Source organism: Monodelphis domestica, chromosome 2, assembly GCF_027887165.1.
Source record: "Monodelphis domestica isolate mMonDom1 chromosome 2, mMonDom1.pri, whole genome shotgun sequence".
In the NCBI taxonomy this organism is placed as follows: domain Eukaryota; kingdom Metazoa; phylum Chordata; class Mammalia; order Didelphimorphia; family Didelphidae; genus Monodelphis; species Monodelphis domestica.
Window position 1 is genome coordinate 527051176 of NC_077228.1, and position 19638 is coordinate 527070813.

The following is a 19638-nucleotide window of genomic DNA, read 5'->3' on the forward strand; positions in this document are numbered from 1 at the left end:
ACTCCAGCGTCGGGGATCAGGGTACTTACCCCACCACCCTCAATGCTGACCCCTGTACTGCTACCCCCGAGTTCGTCCAGTCTGGGCCCCCTCTTCCACCCACCATAGTCGTGACTGATCCTCTTCCTGGAATCCCCACCATTGTCAAGTCTGAGGCCAATTTGCCGCCTGAAGTCCTCCGGGCCGACTCCATTGACTACTCTGTTAGCCTGCTCCCGGCTCAGTCTTCCCAAATCTTCCAGGAGTCTGCGGCCTCTCCTCCCCCCCGCCCCCACACCCCTGCCTTCCCCGCCTGGACTAAGAGTCCTCAAATCAACCTGATGAGGGCTAAGGCTTTTTCTCGACACAACATCAAGGCCAAGGCTTCCCCTGGCCCCGGGCCTCCTGATTCCTCCCTCAGCTCTGATTCCCCTCGCCATTAGCTTTGAACTCCTTCCTTAGCCCCTTCCCTTTCTCCCACGATTTCCGAGCTCCTCCTTCACCAGCCTCCATCAGCAGCTCTCAGCCTCCCCCTCATCCCTAGTCAGCAGCTGCCCTGAACCTCCTCACCTCACCCCAGCAGCTGCCCTGAACCTCCTCACCCCTATCAGCAGCTGTCAGCCTCCTCACCTCACCCCAGCAGCTGCCCTGAACCTCCTCACCCCCCATCAGCAAGTCCCCTCCATTCTCCCATGAGCAGCTCTCAGCCTCCCCCTCATCCCTAGTCAGCAGCTGCCCTGAACCTCCTCACCCCTATCAGCAGCTGTCAGCCTCCTCACCTCACCCCAGCAGCTGCCCTGAACCTCCTCACCCCTATCAGCAGCTGTCAGCCTCCTCACCTCACCCCAGCAGCTGCCCTGAACCTCCTCACCCCTATCAGCAGCTGTCAGCCTCCTCACCTCACCCCAGCAGCTGCCCTGAACCTCCTCACCCCTATCAGCAGCTGTCAGCCTCCTCACCTCACCCCAGCAGCTGCCCTGAACCTCCTCACCCCCCATCAGCAAGTCCCCTCCATTCTCCCATGAGCAGCTTTCGGCCCCCTTTCACCCCACCCTCTCCCCACCAATAGCTCTGAGCCACCTCACTATTGGCTTAGAACTCTCCTTAACCTCCTCTCTTCTTTGCATCACTTCTGACCTCCCTCTTCCCCCATTAGCTCTGGGCCCCCTCTTCTCTTCAGCTCCAACTCAGCTTTCCCCCCAGTCCTTATTGACTAAACCTGTGAACCCCAGTCTTCTGCCCTGGGCCCCATTCTCTTTTCCCCTCTCTGGCTCAGAACCCCTTCCTCATCCTCGACATCGGCTCATCTGCGCCTTTGAGCCAGTCCTTTCTCTAGCCTTAACCCCTGAGCCCACCTTTTACCTCTGAGCCCTATTTTCACCGCTCTTCTCCCTGCTCCAAGTTCAGGTCCTCCAGCCTTCTGATTTACAAATTGTCCCTACCGTAGCTCTGAGCTTTATGTCTCCCTCCCTCTTGCTCAGACTAGCCTTTCCCACCCCAGTTCCTGCACCCAGTTGTTCCCTTTCAACATTAGCTATTCTTCAAGTTTCTTTTGCTCCTATTGGTACCTGGCCCTGCTCTGCTGGGGCAGAGACACAGAAGATCAGGGTTGCTCCGTTCAAAGGAGGTAGAAGAAATTTTAGGAGTTCGCAAACTTGTTTTAATTTTTTTTAACTTTAATATGATTTGTACTCCAGTATTTTATTCATTCCAAAAGCATTCAGAGAAGGAATCCCTAGGCTTCTTTCCAGACTACCCCCGTGGTCCAGGATACCAAAACTTTAAATACCTATACTTTACAGGGCTCCTATGCTGGACACACATATGGTAGTCTCCCTTCCTTGCTTTAGAAATAAAATCTATAGTAGTAGTTTGAATGGGCATAGTAGAATCAGTGGAAGGGCAAAAGCTGGGCAAGTTGGTAAAGAGTCATTAGAGAAGAGATTGAAGATAGTGGAGGGAGGATAACGCCAAAACCAAGTCTTCAATCTAAAAATCTGCAACTCACCTATTAATCTAATTGATTAATGTAATTTGAAGCTCTGCCTTCTCCTTCCTCCCCCGCCAGTTCTCTTGGGAATTCAAACTTGCTATAGTTTCTTTGGAAATGGGCAAAATGGTGGCCAGAAATCACTATTTAATTGCTATTTCAATCACTGATTTCTGTCATGGACACAAATTATTTTCATATGATCCTTTTCCTTTTTTGAAGAAAGGGCTTCAGTTTGAAGTTCAGAGAGTAAACGTATTTTAAACTTGTGGTTCTTAATGTAGCTCGGGTCTTTGTTCATGCTTCCAGAGTCCACCAGAATCTCCATCCTCTGTTTAATCTTTCCAGGCTGAGGAAGGAAAGAAAATGGGAAGAAAGGTAGAGTGATGCCGTGCTTCTGTGGATATGTGTATCTCTAGATCTGAGTTATATTGGCTGCAACTCTCAGGGTTTCTCTTTATACATAAGAATGGGACTTGTCGATGTATAGTCCATATGCTTTATAGTCTTGACAATCTCTGAAGGGTTTTGGACTGTGGGACTCGGGCTGCTGGGTACCTCTTCTTGACTCTTAATATGTACCTTCAAATATACAGGTATTGAGCTGGAGTAGACGAGACTGGCTTCCTGGCGGTGACATACATTCAGATCCCAGTAAAGGGCCCTGCTGGAGAGATGATATCACTTAATAAGGTAATGGTCAGTTCTTGGAGAGTGGGCAGGGCAGGGTGTCTCCAGTGGGGCAAGAGTGATGGCTTCTGGGGCCAGTTAGTGGTGTGTTCCTTTATTTTACCATAATAGCTAGTGTTTCTATAGTGATTACTCTGTGCTGGGCATTGTACCAAGTGCCTTATAGTTTTATCTCATTTGATTTTCACAAAAACCCTGAGAGGTAGGTGCCAAGGAAATTCCAGATGCCCAATCTCTATCCAATGGGCCATTGCCATTATTACTTAAACTTGTGGAGCACTTTATAATTAGAAAGACATTTCATATAAATGACTTCATTTACTATTTGCTAGATAATGTGCAAGTTATGTGGAAGATGAGGTCATTTTTAGGATATAGGATCCCAGGTTTAAATCTAGAAGGGACCTCAGGGACCCTCTTATCTGGCCAATTATTGTTTAGATGAGGAAACAGGCTCAGAGAGTTGTAAGTGGTTTATTCCAAGTCACCAAAGTATCAAGTGGGATTTGAATCCAGTTCTGTCTCTAAATCCTGTGCTTTTCCCATCTTTCTCCTGCTGGCTTTAGGGCAAGAGCAATTAGAACTGGTCAGGATAGAGGCCTAGGGAATGGATCTGTCACTTTGCTCCCTTCCCTTCCCTTTGTGGTTTGTGGGGTACCCTGGGAAGTGGCCTGACTCTGGGGTCCGAAGACCAGGTTCTAGCTCAGGCTCTTTTACCTATCTGATCCTGGGCACAATCTCTCTTCCTCATTGGTTAAAAAAAAAAGAAAGGAAGAAAAGAAAATGAGCCATTTGTACTAGGCGACTTTTCTGATCTCTCCCAATACGAAATCCGTGATCCCTCTGCCTCCCTCCTGCTGTCCCACTCCTTGTTGCTGTTACCCATTGCCTTCCTTGCCACTTTCCTCTTTTTCCATGTCTTTGGTTTTTGGCACAACCTTCTTCATACACTCCCCTGCCCTCAGCATCATCATTTATAGCAGTCCAACCAGCGGCTGCTACATAAAGTAATTCCTTAGTGGATATTAGCTTGAGAAGGAGAAAGGAGTCGGAGAAAATGGGTGATAAATCCAGAGACACAGACAAGTTAATTGAAATGGGGAGCGGCGCAGGCCCTGATAATATTTTCCTTAGAAAAATAATTAAAGGAAAATATGAAAAATTAGAGAACACGTGGAAGTAAGAATTCTGAGATAGGAATGAGGAAAAGAGAATCAAAGTGATCTAGCTGGAGAATAGAAATCCAAGAGAGGGATCTGCAGCCCTTATTCAGGTGTGTTCAATTCAGGGGGGTGTTCAATGAATACACAACAAAGCATAGTTGATTCGCGTTGGATGCAGTGGTATTGACAACAACTTCTAGGAGTGATAACTTCCACCTGCTCTGTGCCAAATGTTATTAATGAGTTTGCCCTGAACAAAGGCAGCGTGGCCAAGTCAAGAGACAGCTCAGGAATATCAGAGTCCAACCATGTGTCTGATAATATAATATCCATCCATCAATCATATTTCTTAGATGCGGATATGCCTGGAATGCTACATCATTGATATCAGTCTGCACATCAGCGATCCATTGAACTCATTATTCTCACAGGTTTTCAGATTCCCCCATTCTACTCTCCTTAACACTCAGACTTCACCCTGTCTCCAAACCATTCTGCTTCCAAGACCCGGAAATGGACATCTGACCACTACCTCTTGATTTCCCACCTCTTCCCTTTCTTAACTCCCTCCACCCTTGGTCATTGCTCTTGTCACAACCTCTGCTCTCCAGCTGCCTCTCTGTTCTCTCAGGCTCTCTCTTTTTTTGTCTGGATTCCAGGTTAGTTGATCCCAATCACCCAAATCCTATCCAGAACATGAAATGGAGAAATGGTTATTTTCTCTTTGCCCTTGGGGAAGCATCAGCTCTTTCTTGGGGAGTGAAAAAGAAAGAAAATGGACTTTTTTTTTTAAGTGTGTTAAATTGACTGGAAGGCTTTGGGCAAATCATTTGATTTGACCTGGGACCTATGAATGTTTTTTATTTATTATATACATAGTAACCACTCCCACCACTGAAAAACATGCAACTAAAGAGGTACATCAAAAAGATTAGGTGCACAAAGTCCACATTGTTTACAATTTGTTTAAAATATGCACATTCTCTATGCGTGCTAATATAAACATCCTCTGCTTTTGAAGTCCATTTGGATTTTTTTTTAAGCTTGGATCCTTTTCCCCTTGGTTTTGTGGCTATTATTTTTTTAAATGATACAGAGTATAAATTATTCTCTTCTCTTTTTATCTCTTTCTTTCCTTTATTTTCTTTATATTTCCAGTATTTGTCATTTCAATAACATACTACCATCCCTTACATTCCGATATCACAGTCCAGGCAGCATTATTGCATTTGTGTTATTTCCAGTTGTCGTCCTCAACAAGGCTTCCTGAATATTTTCACACAGCCTTTTAGCCTTTCAATAACGCCCTTACGGTCATTAGTTTGATCCCCACATAATTAGTTTCCTTTATCATCCCAAGTGCTTTATTACATATATATATATGTGTGTGTGCATATGTCTAATAGTATTCTGAGGAGTCCGTAGGTTATATTAGCCCAACAAACAGGGTAAGAACAGGTTAAGAGCCCCTTATCAAAGTGAGCATTTCCTAAAAATGAGAGCTCTATTGGAATAGACTGGGGCCTGTAAAGGTGGTAGAAGGAATTCTTGGCCAAACACAGATCCTCCCCTGGAGAGCCTTTGCGGCTTTCAGGATCTGTGAGTCTGCAGTTGGGTGTTTCTGTAGCCTTGAACGTGAAAGACGACTCTCCTTACTCTGAGCCCCAGGAATGGTGTCCGGCTGAATAAGGGACAGAGTCCCAGGGCTTAGAGGCCGCAGGGCCAGGATCACGTGTTCGCTGAGAAACCTGAAAGACAAATGACTTCTGATTCTCTGGACGTTGACCCCCAGTGAAGATCAGTGACTTTGGTGTTTCAGACCCCGGTGACGTTCAAGGATGTGACTGTGGATTTCACTGAGGAGGAATGGAGACAACTGAACCCTACTCAGAAGCAGCTGTACAGAGATGTGATGCTAGAGAATTACAGAAATCTACTTTTTCTAGGTAAATGAATCCTCATCGCTCAGATTCTTCTGACTTTTTTTTTACTCTGGGTGGTGTTAAACCCCACAGCGGGTGCTTGTCTCAGGTGATAGTCGAGCTGTGGGTGAGTTTGCAGGGGATCTTTGTTCCCTGGTGAAAGGGGGTTTGGGGTTGGTTTGTTTTCTAAGTAAAATTAGAGATGGGTAAATTCGTTCTGTGGACCTGGAGGCTGAACTTTTCTGTCATTTGCACATATCCTGCTGTGTTCCTGTGAGGAGATTCCATCCTTTTAACCAGGAAAGGGATAAGTGAGCTTTCTAAGCTCTGATCCTATTTGTAACTTGTGCCCCTACAGTTTCTGGAAACATCCCCAAGAGCCTTTCTGCCACTTTGTTTGCCTTCCTCACAGGACCACTTTTCCTCAAAGAACAGTGTAGGATTGAATTCCAAGATGCCTTTGGCTCGAATGTGACCAAACGTCTATTTCTTTCTCCATGAGTAGGGCTTCCAGTTTTCAAACCAGTAAGCTCTTGTTTAGAGCGAGGGGAAGAACCATGGACAGTGGAGAGAAAAGTCCCAGGAAGCCCCCGAGCAGGTAAGGAAGTAAAAACCAGGTGGCTCGGAGTCATGGCACCCCAAAACTTACTTGGCCCTTTGGGAAATGCGAGTCAAGGGGGCCTCCTTCAAGTTCTGCAGAGCAACTGATTGAATCTTGTAGGACATCAGCTCAGCATCTGGCTGTCTTGGATATCTTTGTCAGAGGAAGAGATTTTTCTTCTCTCCCCATCTTACCTTTCCGCCTTTACTTTGGATTGGTGATTATTGTTCCTTGCTCGAAAACTAGTTCCCTTGTTTCAGATGTTTATGTTGTGGGAGGAAATCCAACTTGTCTGGGGCAGGCTGACTCACCTAAGGAATTACAGGCTCACGGCGAATCCTATCAAGTAGAGACATTTATTAGGAGAGAGGCAAGATGAAGATTCCTCCTGGAGGTGGGAGAGAGAAGAGCTTTTATATAGACATACACACGTATGTATATATACTTTCATATATTTAGAGAGAGAAGCAACGACTTTACAGAAAAGTGGAAAGGAGGATTCTAAGGTTTGCCTGATGGTCTATCAGTAAGGAATGTAGCATATATCTATTCAAGGAGTCCCAGTGTCTGGGGCTTCAGTAATTGTACCCATCCACGCAAGGGGCTCAGATCCTAACTGTATGGGACATATGCCATCTTTGCTCTTTGCAAGCCTCAGTGTTACACAGCTGTCCCCTGAAGGCACCAGGGCGGGCAGTCCTTTGGCTACATTGCATTCCTGGGGTTAGAGCCCAGCTGCTTCTCGTCTATTCCTTGGAATTTGGGATCTCTGGTTTTTTCTTAGGGGTTCTGTGTCCTGCTACACTTAGGGTGACCTTTAAAAACATTTTTAAAAAGGATAATGGGAAATTCTTACTTACTTCTTGCTGCTCCTTCCAAATACTATCCAGTTTCTTATAATTTATGGCCAAATTTTTCAGACATGTTGCCTTCACCTACTGTTTCCAATTTTCTCAAATGAGATAGATTTGTACATAGTTGGAATTTAATAAAGGCTCATTCCCTTCAAGTCCTGTTCTTTCTTTAAAGTCCTCCAGATTGACTTCTGCTAGTACAATCCTTATCAATATTGTGTATTGATTATAAGGCAGAAGAGTGGTAAGGGTAGGCAGTGGGGTGTAAGTGACTTGCCCAGGGTCACACAGCTAGGACATATCTGAGGCCAGATTAGAACCCAGGACCCCCCATCTCTGGGCCTGGCTCTCCATCCAGTGAGCCATCCAGCTGCCCCCTTTAACTGCTCCTGAAAGGCCTGACTTCAGGCTAATCCAAGGGCCTTTTCTCTAGAAGATTCTTGTCTCAGGCTTAATGGTCTTCAACAAATCTTTGCTTCATTTGCTAGGGTCAGAAATTCATTCTTTTTTCAGGTTTTAAAACTCTGTTTGCATATTTTAAAAATCCTGCATTCCAATAATTAAAATAATTTGAACAGCAAAATAAATGGCTCTCTGATTAATTGCATTTACAGCTTGCCAGGGATCTTGGTACAGTTTTGCATTTTATTTACTGCAGTCCCACCTGAGTTCTTCTTTTCATCAACATACAAGCAAGTTCTCTCTCTCTCTCTCTCTCTCTCTCTCTCTCTCTCTCTCTCTCTCTCTCTCTCTCTCTCTCTCTCTCTCTCTCCCTCCCTCCCTCCCTCCCTCCCTCCCACCAGGACCCAAATTAGCCAGGGCAAATATTGGAAAGAGGCAACCGACTGGGCCTTCATTTAATTCAGTGTCTGTAGTTTTTTATTCTTTTGATGTGGAAAGGAGCAGCACAGTCATTTAAACTTTATCCAGCCTCTATGTATATCTTACAAACTCAAACAGCTAAAAGAAGTAAAATTAAGAAGGTGATGTTGGGGGAGAGCTTGATATTATCTGGTTCTGGAGGGCACCCTCTTAAGGAATTACCATGTTCCAGTGAATCTTTAAAAATAGAAGAATTTATCAAATGAATGGCCAGGAGGCAGGTCCACGTGAAGTCTGCCCCTCTGAGGAGAAGGGATCCAGGATTTTTATACCTTAAAAGAACACGCGACCCAGAAAGGAACTTAGGCAAGGAGACATGCAGAGAGGATTTCCATGTGTGGTGCCTTGGTACACAAATTGTTTGACATATTAGGCCCTGATCATAAAGGAGGGTGAGTTGTATATCTTAGAGAATGCAGTGGTATTTGAGATGCAAACAGAAGGTATGTCCCCATGCTAAAACTAAGGAAAATGCATCTAAAAAAAGAAGGAAATTATCTATCTTGGAATATTTTGCTTAAGCAATTGCCTCTTTGGTTGCACCTGAGTTAGCTTTCTTTGGCCACTCACATTCCTAGAGTCCAGGATCAAAGAATTCCTCACGTACTCTTTTGACCCGAGATTCCTCTAGAGACTTGGGGTGTCCAGGGAACCCCATACCGGCAATGCTTGGGAAACGTCTAGTGCATATTGTCAGGGCAGATGTCATTACGATTTCACCCACTTGCTATTCCTGTTCAGTTGTTTCTTTTGAAGGCAATGGGGTTTTCTCTTGTGTTTCTGGCTTCTTCAAATTCGACTTAACCAATTTCGGAATCTTGGCCATATCTGGTTTGTCATTCTTTTTTCAGTAAGTCAGATCTCTGAGGCAGCAGCCTCAAACGGTGAGAAATCCAGTCTTGGCCATTTCCAGTATATATTCTTAGTAGGTTCACTTATACTTAAGAATAAAAACATGAATATTGATGAAACTATTATGGTAAATTCCTTGGTCTTGCCTTACATAAGGCTAGTATTCATATGTTAAGAAAAAATACCACCTCTTATTTTTGCAAATATATCCCTGTATGCCCTTTTCTACATGATATGTGAAGAAACCTGTGAGATTTCCCACGAGGTCATATATATAAAATTTTCAGTTCTTCAAGAGCGCTTGATCTCTACCATTAATTTGTAATTAGTAAATATTCCAATAAAACCAAAATGAGCTAATTGCAATCTCTTGCAAACAAAAACTTCCAACAGACTAAGGGCAGTCAGTAATGGATATGATTATTCAGAAAATTATGACTCTTCAAGGAGTACACATTCAAGTCTGTCAATACCAGAGATACTTTTCTATATTCATTTATATGTAATTCTTTGTAATTCTTTGTTCAAGCATAATCTATAAAAACTATCTTTCTATCAGTCAAAAATGCAGAATCATTTTCAAAATAAAGGGTCCTTTTTTTAAAGTAGCTGATCATACTCCTTAAGCTTATCTTGGAAAACATGTTTTTGTTGGATAGAATCCTTTCACTTCGTGGCTTTTGCATTCACTTAACTGGACTGAGTCTGTTGTGTGTCAGCTTAAGAGATCACCAAAGCATAAATTATATCATTTTAATATTTTTTTAAAATGAGAGTAGGTAAAAAATTAATTTGCATCATCCTTCTTTTGGCCAACATGCTAGAATATCTGCATTCATGATGATTGTATGTGGAATCATAGATTCCTGGTCCACTTATCACTGGTCTATTCATCAACTACAAGATATGCCAAGAGTGATATATTGAGACCCAGCATAACCCATTGTACGGCACAGGGAAATATGATACAGAAGTACAAAAGGATTGAGTGTATTATGTCAGTCTATAACATTCTTGTAATCAGTCTTCAATTCATCAAGTACTACATAATGTGCCAAATGGCAAAGAAGATGAGCATGGTGTAATGCTGGAGCCCCAGCCTGGAGCCAGACAGCAAATGTGAATGACATGGCCCAGGTGGGAAAGAAAACGGCAACTGAGACAAGGGCTGACATCTCACTTTCTGTTTTAGGAGGTTTTGCTAAGATTCATCACTCACGATGCCTCCACTCCTGCCTTGTTCTGCAGTCATCTACCTTTTCTCTGAAGAACCTAAAGTTTTCTCTTTGCACTGGTTCCTCTAATAGGCCTAGAATAATACCCAGTTCTCTCTAATTATAAAAAAAGCCCACCCTCAATGCTTCTACTTTATCCCTTTCTTATACTATCTCCTTGACCTGAGAGTGATCATGTTTTTCCAATTCTTCCTCCCCCTTTCTGGCTCTTTTTCTGTTTTTTCTTGGCTTCTTAAGGTATATTAAATTGTTGAGTCAATTGAATTTCTCCACAGATCTGCTTTTTTTAGGGGAGAGATAGAAATTAGACCTTTGCCATCTCCAGCCTTCTGGGCATTCCCTGCTCTCTGATACACCTGAGTTTCTTTGCATTGGTTCCTCAATCACACCCATATGTTCTCTCTTGCCCTGTGGTGGTATTTGTTTGGATCCTTAGCCTGACCTGACTTACAAGGGTTCCATGTTCCTTGTTTCTCACTGACTTTGAGCTTCAGTTTCCTATTGCTAGTATTTTAGAGGCAGTGCCATGGAGTCAGTCATTAGAGTAGGAGGGAGAAGAACTGAGCTTCATACCTAGCTTAACCTTGGGCAAATCATCACTCCATTCTGGGTCTAATAAAAACTTATTAGTTAAAAGCTTTCTTTCATTAGTGGACTGCAAGGAGAAAAATGAGGCAACATGGCAATGTGACTATTTATAACCTGAAGTGCTATGTGAATGAATGCTTTTATTGCTTTTCCTATTCTTTCCAGCTTGAAAAGGATTCTTCTTGATGGAGGAGACTGTACAGAATCTTTCTTTCAGAACAATAAATATTTTTTTTCTTCCAGATTGGGAGATTAATTCTGAAGCCAAGCAATCTGCTCTAAAACAAGACATACTTGTGGAAGAGTTGTCCCTGCAAAGTCTCACAAGGATTAGTCCCCAGGGCCATGGGTTGGGTGATACCTGGGAATATGATGTCAAGTTTGAGGGACAGCAAGACAACCAAGAGAGAGATTCTATGCAAGTAACAGTTGCCCAAAGGAACATTCCTAATAAGCTGAAGGGCCATGAATGTAATAAATTTGGAAGAAGCTTCAATCTTGGGTCAATCCTTGTTCCACCACAGAAAATTCCCATGAAAAAGAGTCTGCGTAAATATAATATATATGGAAGAAACCTCAAACAGTATTCCAGCATGATGAAATATAGTAGAATGTCCTCAGAGCCTTGTAAGGGGAATGAATCAAGCAAAGCCTTCTATTACTATTCAGACTTTCAATATCATCGAGTACTTACTGGGAAAAAGACTTATAAATATCATGAAAGTGGGAAGTCTTTTAGGCAGAACACATATATTACTCAGAATCAGAGAATTAGTTCTGCACAAAAGTCCCATAAATATAATGAACCTGGTCAGTTCTTTACCCACAACTCATCCTTTACTAAACATCTGAAAGTCCATATTGGAGAGAAACCTTATAAATGTAATGACTGTGGGAAAATCTTTGGCTATATTTCATCCCTTATTAATCATCAGAGGATACATACTGAAGAGAAGCCCTATGCATGTAATTCATGTGGAAAGTCCTTCAGAGACAGGTCATACCTTACTCAACACCAGAGAATTCACACTGGAGAGAAACCCTATAAGTGTAATGACTGTGGGAAAGTTTTTATCAGAGGTACACACCTCACCCGACACCAGAGAATTCACACTGGAGAGAAACCCTATCATTGTAATGAATGTGGAAAAGCCTTCAATCAGAGCACACACCTAATTCAGCATCAGAGAATTCACACTGGGGAGAAACCCTATAAATGTAATGTATGTGGAAAAGCCTTCAGCCAGAGCACATATGTTATTCAACATCAGAGGCGGCACACTGGAGAGTATCCCCATAAGTGTGGTGAATGTGGGAAAACCTTCAGCCAAAGGTCATCTCTTATTGAACATCAGAGAATCCATACTGGAGAGAAGCCCTGCATATGTAATGAATGTGGGAGAGCCTTTAGGAGTTACCCATCTCTTACTAAACATCAAAGAATTCATACTGGAGAAAAACCCTATTTGTGTAATGAATGTGGGAAAGCCTTTAGCCGTAGTGCTTATCTTACTCAACATCAAAGAATCCATACCGGAGAAAAGCCTTTTAATTGTATTGAATGTGGGAAAAGTTTCATCCGGAGTGCACACCTCATTGAACACAAAAGAATTCATACTGGAGAGAAACCCTACGAATGCAGTGAATGTGGAAAGGCCTTTAGCAACCGCTCATCTGTTACCAAACATCAAAAAATTCACACTCAAGCAAAACACTATGAATGCAGTGAGTGTGGCAATAGCTTTATTAAGAAATCATTACTTCTTCAACATCGGAAAATCCATATTGAAAAGAAACTATAAAATATCTATGGGAAAGCTTGAACCTCACAATGATTAGCTCTATATAGTCAGTAGAATATTCACACTAGTGGAAAACCTCACGAATAAAATGAATATTGGACAGCCTTCAGATGCAGATATAATTTGGGACTTTGCAGTAGAAAATAATTATGAGATTCAAAAAAATCCGTTATCTCATTGATGTGGGTACACTTTCTTCCCAATGTAGATGCTATTCTCTCCTTATCTTGGTAGACAGTTTGTGTAGTAGAAAGAACCCTGGATATTTATAGTCAGAATATCTGGCTTCAAATCCCAGTTCTGCTATTTTCTTCTTTCGTGATTTCAGGAAATCCTTTCCTCTTTCTGGGCCTCAGTTTTCCCACATAAGGGGGTTGGACTTGATGAACTCTTAAGATTCCCCTGAAGGTCTAAATTCTATGATCCTGTGAGTTGGAGTGGCCAAAATCAGATTGTTACTTGGTGGCAGCCTTCTGGTAATGAACCTCCTTACACTTAAGTAGGCTGGTCCTTGGATTGTAGACTCAACTTGGATCACATCATTGGTCCCATACTGGAAGGAGTTCCAACTTAGTAGGACCTGCCAGAGCTTGTGTTCCATTGGCAGACCTGACCAGGGTGACATCTACATCATACTGAGTCATCAGAGTAGAGTGTTAACAGAATGATGCAAGTAGTATTGTCCTCATATTTTGGAAAGGGGATGGGAGGAAGTGGAATGGTAATAATACTCAGAGCAACTTCACTCTGTTTTTCTTTTTTTATTTACAAGAATATGTTTTGGATTGTTGTCAGATCTGTCTCCACAATGCCTGTGGATTCTCCACACACACACACACACACACACACACACACACACACACACACACACACTGTTGCCCTTCTATTTCTGGCTCATATCTCTCCTTGCTTGGACTACTGCAATGGCTATCTATCTGGTCTTCTTGTCTCCAGTTCTTCCTGCCTATCCATTCTGCACTGGATCACATAGCTGCCAAAACCATTTCATATCAGCTCAGTGCTGAAACTCAAAAAGCTTCATGGTTTCCCTACTGCCCAAGATACAAGACACACACTTACTCCATCATTTAAGGGCTTCCCCAGTATGACTCTACTGGCTTTATAACGGTATTGATTCTAATCTATTCTTCATTTCTTCCATTTACCCACTGTAGGGTCTGGCCAGATGGGACCACCCAAATGTCTGTCCTAAACTTTAATTTCTTTCTCCTGACATTCACACCACCTGTCTCTTACACCTGGGATGCATTGATTTTCCAGCTTCCTTAAAGCTAGCTCAGGTGCCAACTCCTCTGGAAAGCCTTACTTGAACTTACCAGATGCAAGTGCCTTCTTTCTTGGCTTTCTCTAAAGGACCTTTATCTGTTCATCTCTTATTCTACATCCCATCTCTCCATCCCTACTAGAATGTAAGCTGCATGAGAATAGGGATTTTTCTCCTTTACTTTCCAGCACCTCAGTGCCTCACACAGTGCCTTGCACATAGTAGGTACTTAATATATTTTAGGTGGATTGATTTTTGGACATTTTAAAAATAGCTTATCCATATATCCATTATTATAATACTTTCATCACTGGGGCAGTTCTAGCTTGAACCATCTGGGTAAGAGAATAGTCTCTGGAAGGAAATATTAGAACAGTGTAGATGCTATGGTCATTGTGATCATTAGTCTTTATTAAGCAGTTCAGAAGTCTGCTAGCACACAGATAAACTTGAGAATACACCCAAAATAACCACCTAGATCCCCATATCCTCTAACTGAGGTCCCCTGAAGGGTTAGGGTTTAGAAGTTAGAATTTAGGGTAGGGTTAGTATTAAGTATTAGCATTAGGTGCTCTTCATTACACCAAACAGTGCATCTAGTAACTCCATTGACCTGTGGGATTGAACCTGGTCCTTCCCTCTCAGTATATTGCTTGAGGTTGAAGGCTTTGGCCTTTTGTAGACTTTCCTAGGAGGTTAGGACTGATAGAGATTTTAGATTTTAAATCTATTATCTCCATTTTACAGATGAGGAAACTAAAGCCCAGAGTGGGGTAGACATAACATTATTGACTGATGCAGGAGTAGAATCTAGGTTTCCTAGTAACAAGTAAAAGCTGGCATCTCTATAGTGCTTTTAAAGTCACATATTGTCTTTTCACTAGTGTTGTTCTCTCCTTGCCCCTGGGAAGTACATGTAAGCTGGCTCTTTTACAGATGAGGAGACTAAGACTTGAGAGGGGAAGTGACTGCCCTTAGCTGACACAGCTATGAAGTATCAGAGATAAGACAGGAAAATCGGTCTGCCTTTAGGAGTGCTCATCTTGATTTCCAATGCAGCCCTTTTCTGCTTCAGCATGCTAACGCTCTTGCCCCGCAGCTACTTCACACTCATTCAACATTCATTACTCTAAACTTATGTTGTCGTACCAATGGCACATGTACCTTGTATGCTGGAGGGAGCTGCTCCCTTCCCCCTCTCCACATGCACCTGAGGACATTTCTCCCATCACCTGCCCCTCTTCCCAGAAGCCTAATGGGAGTGCTTTCTCCCTACCCTGTGTGGGTTAAGGCAGGGGGCTCACATGGGCATGAGGGTTGCAGTTTGGGCACTCAGTTCGCCATCACTGATCTAGGCTATTCTTGGTTTCCATCAAGTTCACAAAGGTGAGATTCTGTGGTTTTACCTGAGCAGTTCTACAGTTCTAGCAGGCCCACAGAAACATGTCTGCTCCTGGAAAGGAAATGGAGAAACACCCTCATTCATTTTCTGAAGCCCTTTTATAATCACAAATATAGTATATTTGTGCTTGGTTCTGTGAGTGAGACAAGAACTGACCACAGTCCCTACCCTCGCTGAATGTTCAGTCTGTGTCTTGTCACGTTATATAGTTACTGGAAAAGTTATGCACGTGAGATGCACAGCGTGCCAGAGACATTTCTGAGGATGTCAGTTTCAGCTGGAAAACTGGGGAGTCCAGAGGGAGAGGAGGGGGACTTGTGGTTGGGTCTTGAAGACTCTAAATCAGAATTTAACAGGAGAGAAGGGAAGTTGTTCTAGTCAAATGTGATAATGAAGAAAAGCTTACAGCAAGTTCAGAGAATATGAGTTATATGTTGGGGAACAGAGGGAAATAAGCCCAGCAAGTGAGAAGGGATGGTCCTGAAAGCCAGCCTAAGGTGGTGGGGCTTATAGAGACAGAATGGTACAATCTGTGGGGTCTTGAATAATACTAGCTTGCCTTTTTAAATACCTACTGGGCTAAGCACTTTATAATACCTCTTTTGATCCTCACAACAACCCCAGGAGGTACTATTATCCCTATTTTACAGATAAGTATACAGAGGTAAATGAAGGTGAAGTGACTTGCCTAGGATCACATAACTGGTAAATATTTGAGGCAGGATTTGAATTCAAGCCTTCCCAACTCTGGACACAGTACCTTATCCATTGTACTACCTCGATGAACTTTAGGTTCCCCATTCACAGAGTGGAGATAATTATGCTCATAGTACCTATCTTGCAGAGCTAGAAAGAACTTCTCTGTGTATCTTAAAATGTTATACTAATGTGAATGGTTTTGTAGATACGAGAGCAATGAGAAGGCGCTACCACTTCCTCTTAGATTTTGTCATAGAAAAGTAGATATAGTGTGGCAGAGTGGACCTGCACAGCTGTGTGACTGGGAAAATCACTTAACCTTTCTGATCCTCAGTATGGCAGAGGATCGTTGTCCACCCTGAAGTAGGATATTCTGAAATGTGGCACAATCACAGATCCTTGATATAATGAGTGTTGTTTGAATGAACAGATGTTAAGTACTGTGTGCCAGGAATTACTCTGGGCACAAAGGATACAAGTCCAATAAATGAAAATATCCCTAGACAATGGAGAGCCATTAAAATGGGAAATGAATAGAGGTGTTATGAGGGATGGCAGAGAGGCAGTCAAGGAAACCAATTAATTGAGACAATATGATGGCCTGAACTCTAGGGTAGGCGTTATGGGCATGGAGATGTCTGGAAGAAGTAGAAATCTAGAGGAGATCCAGAGTCTTCCTAGTTGCCCTAGGCTAGCTCAGCAATGCAGAAACATGTTCCAGGGAGTAGGGAAGAGTAGGAGCAGCAGGCCTGCCCCAGCATCTCCAATGATTGACCATCGGGTCATAAAGGAGCCAGGGTCAAATGTTCCAAGGAGAAAGCAGGTGCTGATCTGCTTACAGGGTGCTGCTTAGCTAGTTTAGATCATGCTCACTACCACCTGTTAGGTTACTCAATGGACATTAACTTTTAGGTTTGAACAGAGATTCTCTTGTCATTTTCTATTGATAAACTCCTGAGAAATTGGCAAAGTCACTCGGGATCGGACTCTCCCCTGGCCTTTGTTGGCCTGTGCTCGCCACCTTCAAAACGAAGGAAGAGTTCCTATATAGTTTCTTCAGTGTTCTATGTTATAGTGAACATGAACAAAACCCTCTCCATACAGAGGCATAGTTAGTCCTATGGATGTAAAGGATGTTTGATATGTAAAATAGGAGCCCAGAGATGTTTAAAATGCTAAATGGGAAGCTTTCTCTCTTGCTAAGAATCTTAATGTTTATTCAGTCAGTACTGCAAAGGATGGAGTTCCCATCTAAAGCAGGAGGTAAAAACAAACTTTGATCTGTGGACTTTTAGGAATTTGGGAGTGCCCACCAATTCTTCCTTAGAGGTAGAAAGTCAGGACTTGTTAACTCCTGGGGTTTTCTGATATTGTCACAAAAAGAAAAATGCTTTTGCAATAATATCTTGTTTTTTCCTGAAACCTTGTTTTTGGCCATGAGATTCAGCGTGACAATTTTTCATTTCTCTCAAGGGTGTTTCGTAGTGACTCCTACAAGTAAGAGGTAAAGCTGGTGGTGGGGCCAGGGCTGAGAGAGCTGGAGGGTTGGACTGTGATTACTTGTGGCATAGAAGACTTGGAACTTGGCTTAGGCAATAGGGAGCCCCATGGAAGACTTTGGAGCAGAGGGATTACCCTGTTTCTCTGAAGATGCAATGCCCTAGCTGAGGTCCCTAAGGCTTGGGAGGACAAGTGTAGCTGCTAATGAGTCTGTGGTTCTCTGAGGGAGCTGGAGGTGCCTCCATGCTCCAGGGGAAGGTGTGATCTGGAGAATAGGCAAACAGTAATAAGCCTCTATGTGTCTATGTGGAATTGGAGACAAGGAGGATGTGTTTAGTCCCTGGGAAGTCTTTTGGATGTGAGGCCTAAGGCTGTGAGCCTGGTGTGCAAAAGAACGCTTAATAACCAAAAGGGCCACTTGGCTCCCAGGTATGTTTTCCAGTTGTTCCTGAACTCTGTGTTTTTCCTGTTCCAGGCAAGTTGCTAGAGAGCTGGTTCCGTAGGAGGGGCATGAGCATCATCATCTGGAGCCTGAGGAACTCCTGGAATCTCTAGAGGACAGTACATGCCTGGGGTTGGCAATGAAGAGACCAATGGCTGGAAGGTGAAAAGAGCTTTGATAAGTGGTTTGCAGAGGTTAGAAAGAGGGCAAGAGATGGATGAGACCACCACCTTGTGGAGCTGAGGAGAGCTACAGGAAGCTACAGGAGGACAAAGCTGGTGATGTTTGCTACAAGCTAGGGAAGTCTGCAGAAAAGGAGGAAGACAGGCACAGATAGCAATGACCACTGACCTACTGAGAGCATCAAGAGGGAAGAGGCCACTAGTCAAGGCCAAACACTCTTTTTTCCTGTTTTATTTTTCAATGAAGTATTTTTTTTCTCTCCTTGCCCCTCCCTCACCATTTAAAAGGAAAAGAAAATCCTTGTAACTAATACATCAGTCAAAACGGATTCATAATATCCCAACAGTCTCCCAAGATCCATGTCCCCAAATATCTCTGCATATTGAATCCCTTGTGTCTCTGTCAGGAGATAGATAGTACAGATCATCATGATCTCAAGTCTTCCAGAATTGTGTCTTTACAATATTGTTATTGTATAACTCTTGTGCTCTTGGCTGGCATGAGGTCCTGTAAGCCATTAAGACTTCATTCCCATTGAGATCATGGTAGCTCATGGGTGGTGTTAACTGTGGGCTTGGATACAAGTTCTGTAAATGTCTAGTTGTAAGTAAAATGTTCATGTTATGAAACTTGTGAGCCTGTGTGCTTGTAAGGGGATCTGGTGATTACCCTTGAGATGATGTCACAATGAAGTTCCCAAATCATCAGGAGGCAATAAGCAAGAGAATTTAAGGGGCCCTGCAAGTATACAAGATCTTTGTGTCAGGAGAGAGCCTCAGACAAGTTTTATCACATTTATTAAACTTTTCCTTTCTAGAGACACTTGGGTACACTGATCTCCTCACACTTTCCCCCCTCAATCACACCACATATCCCAAAATTATTAGAGATGCTGTCAATTCTCCCCTAAAACTCTTCCCCAAAAGTTATTGCTTTTCCAATCTCTAAAATGGAATTAATAGTCCTGACGGCCAACCAAAGTGACTAATTTGTAAACAATGGGTCCACAACCCTAGATTCAGTAGGACATTTGGGCTGTGGACCTCCAGGGATATAAACATCTTTCCAAACTCAAATCAGATGAGCTACTATTTTAAAAATATCTAACAAAAAAAATGAGTATTCCTAAATAAGAATCCTGTATATGAAACTGCACATCTCTTACACTTTGATTTCCCTATTAAGTTTATAATAAATACTTTCAATATAGTTTTTTTCAAGTTGTTATCTTTGAATTTCCTTCTGGTCTTTCTGTTCATGTTGGTGGATTTTAAAAAATGGCTTCCATGACCTTTTCTTTGACATTCTTATCTCTAGTTATCCTTCCCACTGCCCCCTTCCCAATTTAAAAAGGAAAAAAAAAAGTTGAACAGCCCTTGTAACATATGCATAGTCAAGGAAAATACCAGCATTCATCATTTCTGAAATCTGTGATGCCTTCCTGAGTCCACCTCCCCAGATTAGCTGTTAGGTCATAAGGTCAATTGTCCTGATGCCCAAGAGTAAGACTTTACATTTATCCCTACTGAATTTAATTGTACTAGATTGAACTCAGTGCTCTAGCCTAAC

General features: G+C 42.7%; 1 protein-coding gene and 1 long non-coding RNA gene across 4 annotated transcripts in view; one reads left to right on the forward strand and one right to left on the reverse strand.

The window, feature by feature from the left end:
• The window catches only part of LOC100027332 (zinc finger protein ZFP2-like), a 20406-nt gene extending 1128 nt beyond the window's left edge, over positions 1 to 19278 (forward strand). Inside the window, exons 1-5 of one of the 3 annotated variants that reach the window (XM_007485944.3) lie at positions 230 to 1606; positions 2566 to 2662; positions 5642 to 5768; positions 6250 to 6342; positions 11000 to 13303. In XM_007485944.3, coding sequence (XP_007486006.1) covers positions 2645 to 2662; positions 5642 to 5768; positions 6250 to 6342; positions 11000 to 12558 — 1797 coding nt within the window. In that variant the 5' untranslated portion in view covers positions 230 to 1606; positions 2566 to 2644 and the 3' untranslated portion in view covers positions 12559 to 13303. Of the gene's footprint in view, positions 1 to 229; positions 1607 to 2565; positions 2663 to 5641; positions 5769 to 6249; positions 6343 to 10999; positions 13304 to 17919 lie in introns of those variants that run through there. The other 2 variants (XM_056819845.1, XM_056819846.1) reach the window with 2 other exon arrangements.
• Positions 1635 to 2686, reverse strand: LOC103096039 (uncharacterized). Its single transcript, XR_463562.3, has 2 exons — positions 2552 to 2686; positions 1635 to 2318 (listed from the first exon to the last, which is right to left on the reverse strand). It is a non-coding gene; the product is annotated as an uncharacterized LOC103096039 (long non-coding RNA).
• Positions 19279 to 19638: the final 360 nt, after the last annotated feature.